The 13389-nt window shown below is 46.8% G+C and overlaps 4 protein-coding genes across 4 annotated transcripts; 3 read left to right on the top strand and 1 right to left on the bottom strand.

Moving 5' to 3' along the window:
- Positions 1–173: 173 nt before the first annotated feature.
- KUCA_T00005686001 (uncharacterized protein) lies at positions 174–1450 on the top strand (the record flags this gene model as incomplete). The annotated part of the gene is made up of 2 exons (XM_022601363.1): positions 174–248; positions 344–1450. The coding sequence occupies 2 exons, from the start codon at positions 174–176 to the stop codon at positions 1448–1450; spliced, it is 1182 nt and encodes a 393-aa protein (XP_022461676.1).
- Positions 1451–1666: 216 nt separating this feature from the next.
- KUCA_T00005685001 (uncharacterized protein) lies at positions 1667–4207 on the top strand (the record flags this gene model as incomplete). Its single annotated transcript, XM_022601352.1, has 1 exon — positions 1667–4207. The coding sequence occupies one exon, from the start codon at positions 1667–1669 to the stop codon at positions 4205–4207; it is 2541 nt and encodes an 846-aa protein (XP_022461675.1).
- A 149-nt stretch (positions 4208–4356) lies between these two features.
- Positions 4357–7788, bottom strand: KUCA_T00005684001 (uncharacterized protein; the record flags this gene model as incomplete). Its single annotated transcript, XM_022601340.1, has 1 exon — positions 4357–7788. The coding sequence occupies one exon, from the start codon at positions 7786–7788 to the stop codon at positions 4357–4359; it is 3432 nt and encodes a 1143-aa protein (XP_022461674.1).
- A 629-nt stretch (positions 7789–8417) lies between these two features.
- KUCA_T00005683001 (uncharacterized protein) lies at positions 8418–13346 on the top strand (the record flags this gene model as incomplete). The annotated part of the gene is made up of 1 exon (XM_022601329.1): positions 8418–13346. The coding sequence occupies one exon, from the start codon at positions 8418–8420 to the stop codon at positions 13344–13346; it is 4929 nt and encodes a 1642-aa protein (XP_022461673.1).
- Positions 13347–13389: the final 43 nt, after the last annotated feature.

The following is a 13389-nucleotide window of genomic DNA, read 5'->3' as shown; positions in this document are numbered from 1 at the left end:
TCACACACACGACCTCGGGAGATCAATGCAATTAGATTCCGCACGCCCACTATGGAGATGAGAGACCCGGCCCACCCAGACCCGCTTCGAAATAGCAGAAACTGCCCGTCCATTTTCTTCTTCGCTTTCTCTACACTACATCTGTTTTGAATTGTTTTAACAATACATCCAAAATGTTGAGATACTTGGCTCGCCCTGTTTTGGCCAGACCGGCATTTACCAGAGGATTGGCCTCAGAGGCTTCTGATGTAAGTAATTGTACCAATTGAGTTGCGGATTGTTGGTCCCCTGCTTCCTGAGCAGTCCCAGTTTGAACAAGACAACTAACCCAATTCCTTATTAGATTGTCAGAATCGACCTTCCAGCTGACTCCTTTGAAGGCTATGAGCTCGATTTGCCAGAACTGTCTTTCGAGACCGAGAAGTCCACCTTGCTGCAAATGTACAAGGACATGATTATCATCAGACGTATGGAGATGGCTGCCGACGCCCTTTACAAGGCCAAGAAGATCAGAGGTTTCTGTCACTTGTCTGTTGGACAAGAGGCCATTGCCGTTGGTATCGAGTATGCCATCAACAAGAAGGACTCTGTGATTACCTCGTACAGATGTCACGGCTTCACCTACATGAGAGGCTCTCCCGTCAAGGAGGTTCTCGGTGAGTTGATGGGCAGAAGATGTGGTGTCTCTTATGGTAAGGGTGGTTCCATGCACATGTTCACCACCGGATTCTACGGTGGTAACGGAATTGTTGGTGCCCAGGTTCCATTGGGAGCTGGTTTGGCTTTTGCCCACCAGTACAACAAGGAGCCTAACTGTACCTTCGCGTTGTACGGAGACGGAGCCTCTAACCAGGGTCAAGTCTTTGAGGCCTACAACATGGCCAAGCTCTGGAACTTGCCATGTATCTTTGCCTGTGAGAACAACAAGTACGGTATGGGAACCTCCGCGTCAAGATCCTCGGCCATGACCGAGTACTACAAGAGAGGTCAATATATTCCTGGTTTAAAGGTTAACGGTATGGACATCCTGGCTTGTTACCAGGCCTCCAAGTTCGCCAAGGACTGGTGTGTCTCCGGTAACGGACCATTGGTCTTGGAGTACGAGACCTACAGATACGGTGGTCACTCGATGTCCGACCCAGGTACCACTTACCGTACCAGAGAGGAAGTTCAAAACATGAGATCCAGAAATGATCCTATTGCCGGTCTCAAGTTGCACCTTTTGGAGCTCGGTATTGCTACCGAGGAAGAGATCAAGACCTACGACAAGGCTGCCAGAAAGTACGTCGATGAGCAGGTCAAGGAGGCTGAGAACTCTCCTCCACCAGAGGCCAGAATGGACATTCTGTTCGAGGACGTTTACGTTCCTGGTTCCGAGCCAGCAACCTTGAGAGGAAGACTTTCCGATGACTCCTGGTCTTTTGAGAAGGGTGGATTTGCCAACCGTTAAGAAACGCGCATGACTCGACGATTTGGAAACGTACATATATACACTGTTTTCTCAAAGAATAGAAGGATTGATTCTTTCATCTAGACAGAATGTAGGGGTAGAATGATTTGTTGCACGAGTTGCCATTTATACCATCAATGACAAATTTGGCTGGTTACCCCTGAAATGTTGGGCTGTGCACGACAAATCTGAAACATATCTTGCAGGAAGATCACAATGGCGGAACAAAAGGAGTTAAGGGCTGCGCTAACTGCGATATCCCTCCGTCTTAGGGTAGATCTGCTGAGATCTTCACTGATAGAGCGATCTTGCGGTATCATCATGAACACCCAGACTCCACCAAGGCAGCCGCCTCGATCGTGGGTTTCGCCGAACACCACGCCCAAGAGGACTTCTGCAGGATCTTCTCCTAGTAGGAGTTTGAAAAGTTCTGGACTTTCACCAAATGGTCTTCTTGACGACGAGACTATTTACTTGCTCAGAAACACTGCGCTGGCCCTACCCAGAAACAAAGCCAACAAGTCGCCAGAGGCCAATAGCAGGAACATACGGAATCTGGCCTCGAAACTTTTCAGTTCTCCAAACTCGGGTGGTAACAGACAGGCCCCTACTCTATCGTCGCAAAGCTCTCACAGATCTCCTTCAGGATCACCATCACTAGGAGAAAGGTCCTACGGTCGGCTGGGATCTTCTACAGAAACTCTCAATTCACGGAATAGCCCAAGCATCCCACAACTGACCCAGATAACTGAAAGCTCACCAACCCCACCTGTGCGGCGGGCAAGAAAGGTGCCTGTTTCACGCGAGTGTCTCTACTGTAACGAGTTGCTTACTAATACGCTGGATACAGTTGGTTTCGACGAGGAAACAAGAATTGAAAGAGCCATAGAGCTGAAATGTGGTGAATTTGCACACGAGAAGTGCCTTATAGTTTTGATGGAGGATGCGGACTCGAGTTCTGCAGACGGGTCTCTGATCGGCAGCCTGAGTGCGGTTTTTCCGGATTGTACCAAATGCAACAGAAAAGCTACTCCTTTGGATCCCAGAGATATTGATCTGCTGCTCACGGCAAGACTGATGAGCATCACCAGAAAGGATGACCAACCAGAAGTGCCAGAGAGTAGACTAGCAGGATCGCCTGTCAAGAGCGCAACACGACCATCTGCCACGGTTAGTGCTTTGGGATCGACTCTTCCCAGACAACACCAACAACAGGTTCTTTATCGAAACAGTTATCGAAGTCCGGTGGCTGCTAGTCACAGTCGAAACTCTTCGCTCAGGGTCACTCGAAACGGACTATCGAAAGCACTTGCTCCACCGGTTGAACTCGATGCTGGATTCATCCCATCTCATAAGAAAAGAACATCACGGGGCTCTTCTGTTTCTGCAATCAGCTCCATTATATCTTCCGTCAGTGAGTCGTCTGCTTCTTCCACGTTGAGGTTAACACAGGATGACGAGATAGACCTGGCTCTGAGACGGTCGCTCTTTCTTAGCTCGTTGCTCGCTATCGAATCGCTCAAATTATCTGACACAATACTGGACTCCTTCGGACTGTTGAGACTGGCCGACAAAATGCTTGTTTCCAAAGATGAGATCAATTGGTCGATGAGCTATTGCTATCTGTTCTCGTACCAACTCCTCATACTGGACATCAGTTGCAAATCTTACTATACTGTTAGACTGGTTTCTGGTATGAGCAATTCATCACTTGACATTCCTCAGACATCCACGGGAAAGCAGTGTATATTTATTTCCACACCTTCGCCTTCGGTGATCAAACTGGGCACTCTGGACAAAGGTGCCATTTTCCTGAGCGGAACCGTTTCTCCCATCGTGGAGAAATGGGGAGCAGCTCTCAGCGACCTGAATTTGATGTTCCCGTCAAACATGTTATCAGGCTCTATTGAACCAGAGACAGATCTGCATGGAGCCCCTCCTCGTTCCTCGAGGGCTTCTCTATCAACGATCAAACAGCCACCTGTTTCTGCAACTGGAACGAACTCCATACTGAGCATGAACCTCGAGAAACCTGCTACCATCCTGCTGATTATCAACCAGCTCACGCCGACGCAGGAATCGTTAACTGTGATAAAAAACATCATTATGTCCATGACGTTGATCAGAATAGAGGTTGTGTGTATATTCACATACGATGATGTGCCCAGTCTAGATTCACCAGTGGCAGTCCATGAGGTTGTAGGCAGTGGTTCGAAAGATGACGCTGGGTTTGAAGACATCACCTCTTTGATCAAAAAGTTTCACACTTTTCTTCAGGATGGAAACAAAGAGAGCCAAGCCCTGCTCAAAGACGTTTATTCCAATTACATTTCATCGCGCCATTCGAAACTTGAGAAGGTAACAACCGTGGCAGTATCCACCACACCATTGCGCGACTTGAAAGCATTTCCGACACAGAAGAACGTGTTTGTGGAGGTGACTACGACACCAGATATGAAACTCCTGAACAATAGACACAGTGTGATGAACGTGACCAGATGGGACGATGTCATGGAGTACATCTGTCAGTGTCTTGGGCTTGAGTTTGATGAATCGGACTTCGAGTCTTCGTCTGATGAGGACGACGAGAGCGCAACTGAAGGTGAGTCAAGTCAGGACATAGTCAGTCCTACCGAGGGACTGAATAGTATGAGAGGCCAATCAAGGAGTGTGGAGGCCCATGGGAAGTTTGAGGGTAAACAGAGATGGAGCGACTTGGTGAAGGATGTCGAGGATGCATTGAATGAAACCCTTTGAAGCAGCGAGAAGCATTAATGAGAAAAAGATAGAAAAATAGGAACAGCGTTGTTCTGGCTTCATATAGCGATAATTGTGGAAATTGTTTTTCACGAACCAAGGAATCTCGAGTTCTCAAGATCACAATTTCAGAGAACGGTGTTAATCTCCTATCGTAGGTTAATCTCACTATGAGAAGGTGCGGAAAACCTCTCAATCTCAACAAAAATGTTAGTAGCCCAGATATCTCGCTCTTGCCTTGATCTAGCCATGAACACGGCAGAGCGACCAGTGACACCCAACCGATTAACAGCTCTTATAATCCCTGGATTGCCGTCATTGTCCTTCGAATTTTGTACCAGTACTCGTTTCGAACCAAACCATATAGTAAAGCAACGAGACGGCTCTTCCTCCGAAGATTTCCAGCCGTCGGGATAAACACGGGGCAAAGAGTGATGCCCGGGATGTAGATGGTCAAAAGTCGTATTCCTCTTCAGCAGATCTAAAGCAGTGGACTCCCCCGAGTATATGTAACAATCCTTTAGGGGAATCGACATGTACCGGCGGTAATAAGTGGTTGGCTTGATAGTGCTATCTCTTGCACTTCTCCTGAACATTCGATAAAGAAGCAAGAAACCAGGACACAGAACCACATAGTACTTCCGGAAAGCAGAATGGCGTTTCGGCTTCTGATATAAAATGCCACACCGTACCACTGTTCTAGTCATAGCATGAGATGTAATAGGATAGACATGGGGATCAGCAGATCCCATTGAGTTCTCCCACTTCGACGTTGACTCGGCGATAGTAGACTCGGTATACTCATCAACGTTGAGGTTATCCATGTTCCTCTCACGAACCCTAACCAGATCAATCATATCCTCACGCTTGCGGTTCGTCCAATATTCCGAGATACTGCGCAGTCGGTCCATCCATTCTTGCCTAACTTCGGAGGAAAAGGCCTGGAAAACTAGTCTTGTACCGTCTCTTCTAATCACCTCAAAACTGGAGTCTTTGAAAGAATCATCGTTTGCGTAAGCAGGAGCACCGGTCCAAGCAAGTGAACCTGCCAGGTTGACTATGTGCTTCAGCTGCGAGGAGTCTAAGGCTTTGATTTCCAAAACATCACATAAATCAACCATTCCACTGGCACGAACAACCTGGGCAGCTCTTCTTTCCATTTCTAACAAAGCTCTGCGATCGTTCCTCTCAAAGTCTTCCTTGGACATTTCTGGGTTCAGCCATGTGACATGATCATCCGAGTCTAAAGGGTACATCGACACATCAGAGACTAGAGGCCGTGACTGTCGAGCTTTTTGTAGAGCTGCTGCATCCAGCACCTCACCAGTTGGTGACATGATATCCGGGCGCTCAAAATATGGAACGGCATTGGAGAATCTCGTGAACATCAAGAGATTGTCGTTTGTAAAGCAATAGACCAGCCTGTATACATTTCTTCCCAATGCTGATATCATACTCCCACCTCTATTGGTAAGTAGAGCCAAAAATCCTTCCACAGGGGGAGGCTCGTGTATCAGGAGGCCATCAGTGGTAAGAACGTGTCTAGAATAGTGCACCATTTGTCTCAGCTCCAGATCATGTGTTTGCTCAAGAATTTGCCCAGAAAGATACTTCAGATTCTCACCAAATACCCATTCCAGCCTGTCATAATGCCTCCAAGCAAATGCTAGAGAGGAATGGTTTGATGTTAGCTCCAACAGCCTTTGGGTTTGTCTCTGTGAAAATACCTTGTCCGGGTTCATCGTTTTGAGTGCTGCCATGATCACGTCTATGATGTAGTCATAGATCGGAAGTTTCGATACTTTGTATCCAATGGGATTGTAGGACAACTCAAGTGTATGCGAGTTAGCTGTCTCTGCAAATTTTATTGAGAGTGCATCTTTAGGAAGCCTGATTCCAAGGCTCAGGTGAAGATGGGGAAGAAATATCTTGGTGACCTGACCCTTGCTTGATTGACCTAGCACCATCTGAAAAAGATGAAGCCACTTCAACGAAGATGACTGGGCCTGGCATTGTAAGATATATCGCACTTTCTGATCTCCTTTCTTGATGGTGACACAGAGATTTTTGTCCAATGCACTGTAAGGTCTCACAGTGGTGGACGAGATGTTCACTTTGAAATCTAGGTCTGTGATTGTCTGCTCAACATCTCCAACGATGGATATGTCTCTATCCTTGAAGAACTGGACGAGCAGAGGCTCTTCATAATCGTTTCTAGAACGAGCAACTACCACATACTCTTTCCAGCGTTCAAGGATTCGATCTCCCGTTGTGGACTCTCTAATGTTATCATCACCTAGCACCATTACAAGCATCTTCTCAACCTTGATGACTTCACCCTTCACAAAGCTGGAGAAGAACCTGTCCAGCTTCAAGGTTCTTTCAACGCGGTTTATATCCATCAGAAATCTGGCCCGGGCCCACACGGCCCGTTTGCGCAGCTGTTTTTGTAGCTTGAAATGAGGGACTTTCAGAGTACTGATCTTTACATGGGCATCGGTAATAAACTCTGGCTCTGGGAGAACATCGTGTAGAACTTTGGCAGATTTTCGCCTTTTCAACAGACCAGTCTTCGGACGAACCAGTGGAACTGGACTGCTGAAAGAGACAGCGTTGACAATTGGGCGTGCACCATCAGCTACCGAGGAAGTCCGGGATAATATTCCATTATGTTGTTGCAGGCCTGGAGGAGGCGGCACAGCGGCGACCACCTCAGGCTTCTCAATGGCTGCTTCAGTTGAACCGGAAGTTAAGATAGTTCCGTTGAAGGTTCTCACCGAAGCCTCTTGGATTGTTTCATTATCATTAGCATTATCATTATTGCTCTCGTGTTCAGATACTTCGTCATTAACGGAATCTTCAGAGTCTTGGTCGTCTGGGGTAGACTCCAGGTTGTACTCATTGGCAGTGACAAACGACTCGGAAGAAGAGTCCCTCAAGGAGTCTTCCAAGGAATCTCTCGGGGAGTCTCTCAAAGAGTCAACATCTTTATTGGAAACTTGCAAATCTGCATCTGTGTGATCCAGAAGAAGAAGAGCATCACTTTTAGCATTCCATAATCGTTGCTTCATGTGTCGTTCTGCACTAAACACGGAGCCAACCATTCCCGAATCTAGACTGCGAGTACGTCGCAGATCATCATCCTCTTCATCTGAATCATCACTTGCTGAGTCGTGGCTCAAGAAAAAGTCCAAAGCAATTGGTGTCTGCTCAGACCTCGTCCTTCTTATCCGTGATCCTCGTTTGGCAGGAGATCTCGCTCCAGGTTCAAGGTCTTCCGTAGCATAAAAGTTACCGACCCCATCAACCACACTCTCGGAACCACCAATCATGTTGTCAACCAAGCCTACCATCTGCTTCGCCTTGGTGACTATGTGGAACTTCTCCGAAAACTTCTTCAAGAAACATGGCTCTGAGCTTCCAAGCCATAGATGTGGAATCGGGCCAATAGATACAACCCGCGAGCTCTCGTAAATCTCCTTCGGATTACAATATGTAAGCCGGAATGCTGTAAAAGAGGTCCTTGGAATGCTTATGTCAGGTCCTATGAGCAATTCGTTGCCTTGTCGCTGTGTAGACATCAAGAGAGGCAGACTGTGAGTGTTAAATGTGGAGTTGCTAGTGTAAGAGCATCAACGCATCTATATGAGCTTCGATGACGAAAAAGATAATGAGAATTTTGCAGAATTATTTGCGATGCCTTTGAATGCAATTTGGTTTTGTGAAAAAAGCGCCTAAAACAGATCGATACCCGCAACTGAAAGCTTGTTGGCTTCTACAACAATAAAGACCCAAACTCTACTGAGTTGTTAGAGTGTGCACAGCTCAAACTATTCCCGCACATCAGGGGAACAATCCATTACATAATCAGAAGGGATCGGCTCAGACGTGCCTTTACGAAGAAGTGTGCCGGGAAAGTGCGAGGACCTTAGACGATCCCAGGGGATCACATCCTCCTCTTACAAATACATTCTTCCTATCACATAAACTCGCAAGTTTCGTGTTCTATACTGGCTTTTGTGACTTTTCCGGACACATTCGACCAATCGTGTGTTTCCGTTGCAAGTCTCCAATCGATTGAGTTAAAGCCGACGTTTCACACCGGCTCCGCTTGCTTTTATAGGACCGCCCAATTTTTCCCTTCGAGGCTTTTTTGCGAACATCACCACCACGCATCTGAAAACGCCCCGTGAGGTTGGGAAATGCAAAAATGTCTAACCAACAACACTTGACTTCTCCGTTTCTGGACGATGCGGAATTTAATGAGGTGAACTTTAACGATAGCTCTGAAACAGTTTCTCGGCAAAGGAAGCCGAGCATATTGAAAAGACAAGGGAACAATGTCGGCAACGGCCGCCAGAGCCCTTCTGTTGCCTTCAACACCCCGAAGATACAGTTTAGCGGTTCCTCGTACCAACCGGGTGACGATGACAATTCCGTGAGGTTGTCCGAGGACAGCCTTAGCAAGACTCCGGCCATGATGGAGGCGGCCACTTTTGAGAGAGACGACTCGATAAATCTGGGTGATCTGGGTGAGAGCGAAGATGTGGATCTTCAGAGAAACCACACGGTGATGAAACGTCACAGATGGGGTACTCAGAGGAACAAAAAGGGAAAACCACTTGGCAGGCACAAGACTTTCAAGTGGAGATCAAATTCGATCGGCCGCAACTTTCGCCAATTCAGCACCAATAACGATCCAGAATCTGACAGTGAGGACGAGGAAGCAAAAAGTGCCCGCGAGAAATTCAGGACGGTGTACTGGAATTTGCCACTTCCCCAGGAGATGCTGAATGAGAAGGGTGAACCTGTCTCCGTGTACGCTAGAAACAAGGTGAGAACGACCAAGTATACTCCTCTGTCGTTTGTGCCCAAGAATCTGATGCTTCAGTTCAAGAACGTTGCCAATGTGTATTTCTTAGTGCTGATCATTCTGGGTGCGTTTTCGATTTTCGGAGTTGCTTCTCCAGGTATGGCTGCCGTTCCATTGATTGTGATTGTCATTCTGACGGCTTTCAAAGATGCACTTGAAGACTCCAGACGTACCGTTCTGGATATGGAGGTTAACAACCAGGGAACCCACACTCTGGAGGGGATCTACAACCCAAACACGCTTTCCGACAACGTTTCCGCGTGGAGAAAATTTAAAAAGGCAAATTCGAGGCTACTGTTCAAATTCATCCACTTGGTGAAAGGAGTTTCTACCAAAGAGGGTAGAGCCAAGAGACGCGAAGAGAAGCTTGGGAGAGGAATTGAGTTATCTTCTCGCAGAAATTCCCTGGATAGTTTTGATGATGCCGGAAGAACTTCTTTCCAACTCCAGGACATGAATAATTTGGGAAGTGGTGGTTCTGGTTCCAGCACCACTGCCGTTGATAACCCTTTCGAAGAAGAGGACCGCCATGACACTAGAGTCAAACCTTTCATTGGAAAGGCCAGTGCCAAGTCTGTTGGTGTCTCTTTCCATAAGGATTACTGGAAGAATATCAAGGTTGGTGACATGGTGAAAGTTCAAAACAACGAGGAAGTGCCTGCAGATATCTTGATTTTGGCCACCTCTGATGCGGATGGTGGATGCTACGTTGAGACCAAGAACCTCGATGGTGAGACTAATTTGAAGGTCAGACAGGCCCTCAAGTGTTCAAGCACCTACGTGAAGCATGCCTCTGATCTGGCAAAGGCCAAGTTCTACGTGGAGAGTGAGGGCCCCCATGCCAACATGTATTCTTACCAAGGAAATCTGAAATACTACGTGAATGGCCATGCAGATCCAGAAAACATGAGCAATGAGCCCGTCACCATTAACAACCTGCTTTTGCGTGGTGTCACCTTGAGAAACACAAAGTGGGCTATTGGTATCGTTCTGTTCACTGGAGCTGAGACCAAGATCATGCTCAATGCCGGAGTCACTCCAACAAAACGTTCTCGGATGACGAGAGAGTTGAACGTCGTTGTATTCCTTAACTTCGTCTTGCTGTTTGCCCTCTGTTTGGCCGCCGGATTGGTCAATGGTATATACTACCAGTCAAAACACAATTCTCGGCAGTACTACGAGTTTGGTACGATTGCAGGGTCTCCAGCAGCTAATGGTATAGTGAGTTTTTTCGTGGCTGTTATTCTGTACCAGTCGTTGGTTCCAATTTCGCTGTACATTTCTATTGAGATCATCAAGACGGCTCAGGCTTTCTTTATATACTCTGATGTGTTGATGTACTTTGCAAAGCTGGACTATCCGTGCACGCCGAAGTCATGGAATATCTCGGATGACCTGGGTCAAATCGAGTACATTTTCAGTGACAAAACAGGAACTTTGACTCAGAACGTGATGGAATTCAAAAAATGTACCATCAATGGAGTTTCTTACGGTAGAGCATATACTGAAGCCTATGCCGGTATCAGGAAAAGACAGGGAATCGACGTTGAAGAAGAGTCCTCCAGGGAACTCAAGGAGATCGCGAAGGACAAGATTGAGATGTTTGATCAGCTCAAGTCTATCGCCAAAAACGACCAATTGTACATCGACGAATTGACCTTCATCTCTAAAGAGTTTGTCCAGGACTTAGGCGGAGCCAAGGGAGATGCTCAGAAGAAAGCTGCTGAGCATTTCATGCTGGCTCTAGCATTATGCCATTCAGTTATCACTGAAAAATCTGAGAAGCAACCAGGCAGGCTCGAGTTGAAAGCACAATCCCCAGATGAGGCCGCCCTGGTGGCCACAGCAAGAGACACTGGGTTTTCTTTTATTGGTAGAACGAAGAAGGGAGTCATTATAGATGTTCAAGGTGTCGAAAGAGAATACCAAGTTTTGAACATTCTCGAGTTCAATTCTACCAGAAAGAGAATGAGTGCAATCATTAAGATTCCTCCGTCCACACCTGGTGGCGAGCCATCTGCCTTGCTGATCTGTAAGGGTGCCGACTCCATTATCTATTCACGTTTGTCCGAAGATAACGATGAGGCATTGACCGACAAAACCGCTGTTCATCTCGAACAATACGCAACCGAAGGTTTGAGAACCCTGTGTATTGCTCAGAGAGAACTAACTTGGAGTGAGTACCAACGCTGGCAGAAGGCCCACGAGGCTGCAGCAGCCTCGCTGGTGGATCGTGAAGGCAAAATGGAAGAAGTCGCTGATTCAATTGAGCGTGAATTGACCCTGCTTGGAGGCACTGCCATCGAGGATCGTTTGCAAGAGGGTGTCCCAGATACTATTGCATTACTGGCCAAAGCGGGTATCAAGCTATGGGTATTGACTGGTGATAAGGTTGAAACCGCCATCAACATTGGTTTCTCCTGTAACCTTCTGGACACGGAAATGGATCTTTTGGTTGTGAAGACCGAAGGCGAAGATATCGAGACTGTTCTAGGCGAGGAGAAGATGAGACAGCTTGGAGGTGACAAAAAGAAAATTGTGGAGTCTCTGATCTCGAAGTACATGATTGACAAGTTTGGCTTGACTGGTTCTCAACAAGAACTTGATCATGCTAAGAAGGATCACGAACCACCAACCGCAAATATTGGCCTGGTTATTGATGGTGATGCTCTGAAGTTGGCTTTGAGTCCCTCGTGTGAACAGAACTTCCTCTTACTTTGTAAGCAGTGTAAAGCTGTTCTGTGTTGCCGTGTCTCTCCAGCTCAAAAGGCTGCAGTTGTCAAATTGGTGAAAGACACCTTGGACGTGATGACTTTAGCCATTGGTGATGGATCTAACGATGTTGCCATGATCCAGGCTGCTGACGTTGGTGTTGGTATTGCAGGTGAAGAGGGTAGACAGGCTGTGATGTCCTCAGATTATGGTATTGGACAATTCAGATTCTTAGCCAGATTGATTTTGGTACATGGAAGATGGTCTTACAAGAGACTATCAGAGATGATTCCTTCTTTCTTCTACAAGAACGTGATCTTCACCCTTGCGCTTTTCTGGTTTGGTATTTACTCCAATTTTGATGGTTCCTACCTCTTCGAGTACACCTACCTCATGTTCTATAATCTGGCATTTACATCGTTGCCCATCATCTTTATGGGTATCTTTGACCAGGATGTTCCCGACTACGTTTCGTTGCTGGTTCCTCAGCTCTACCGCACCGGTATCCTTAGATCTGAGTGGAATTTGCAAAAGTTCTGGTGGTACATGATTGATGGTTTCTATCAATCCCTGATCTCCTTCTTCTTCCCATACTTTCTTTACTATAAGAACGGTATCATCTCGTCGAGTGGTCTTACCTTGGACCACAGATACTGGATGGGTTGTATTGTTGCTACAATTGCAATTGTTTCGTGCAACCTATATGTTCTTTTCCACCAATACAGATGGGATTGGCTGTCCTCTTTGATTGTTGCTCTTTCGATTTTGGTTGTCTTTGCGTGGACAGGTGTGTGGTCTTCATCAACCTACTCGGGTGACTTCTACAAGACCGGTGCCAGACTTTACGGTGCGACGGCATTCTGGGCCTGTTTATTCATCGGTATCCTCATCTGTATTATTCCAAGATTCTCTTTTGATTTTTACCAGAAGATTTACAAGCCCAAGGATGTGGATATCATTCGTGAGTGTGTCAGCCGCGGAGATTTCAGTCAATATCCATTTAACTATGATCCAACAGATCCGAACCGTGTCAAGGTTTCGGCCTACACGAAGGAGCATACGCTGGAGGCACCTGTTTCTGGCCCTTCGTCTCCATTGAACGCTGGAGTCGCTTGGCGTGACTCTTTGAACGGGACAGGAGGAACGAGACCATCATTTGTGAAGAGGTTATTCGGAAAGCATAACTCCACCAGGTCACCCTACTCGGATAGAGTGGGATTCCCATCTTCTGATACTGTGAACACTGAAGAGATTCCAATGGACTTCAACAGAGGTGATCACATTCATAGTCCTTCCTTGACTTTGAGATCCCCTCCTTCTGCCGTCATCCGTGAGGGCGCTGAGGGGGAAGACCGTCTTTCTAGTTTGCGCAATTCCATTCGCCACCAGAGGCAGTCTCTGGAAGCCACCAGAAGATCTTTGGACGTATCCAGACGTGCGTCGTTAGATCAGTACAGAAGAGACCAGAATGCAACTTCCTTCGAAGGAAGAACCAGTATGGATTTCCCAGAACTGACGACAGCTGAATCTTTAATCAGCAGATTGTCAAAATGAAAAAGCAAAAAAACTGCATTGGTTGTTCCTCTTCCCCGATCCA

The sequence above is a fragment of the Kuraishia capsulata genome, genomic scaffold (genome assembly GCF_000576695.1).
Source record: "Kuraishia capsulata CBS 1993 genomic scaffold, Kuraishia_capsulata_scaffold_7, whole genome shotgun sequence".
NCBI lineage: Eukaryota > Fungi > Ascomycota > Pichiomycetes > Pichiales > Pichiaceae > Kuraishia > Kuraishia capsulata.
This window is presented reverse-complemented; position numbering and strand designations above follow the sequence as displayed.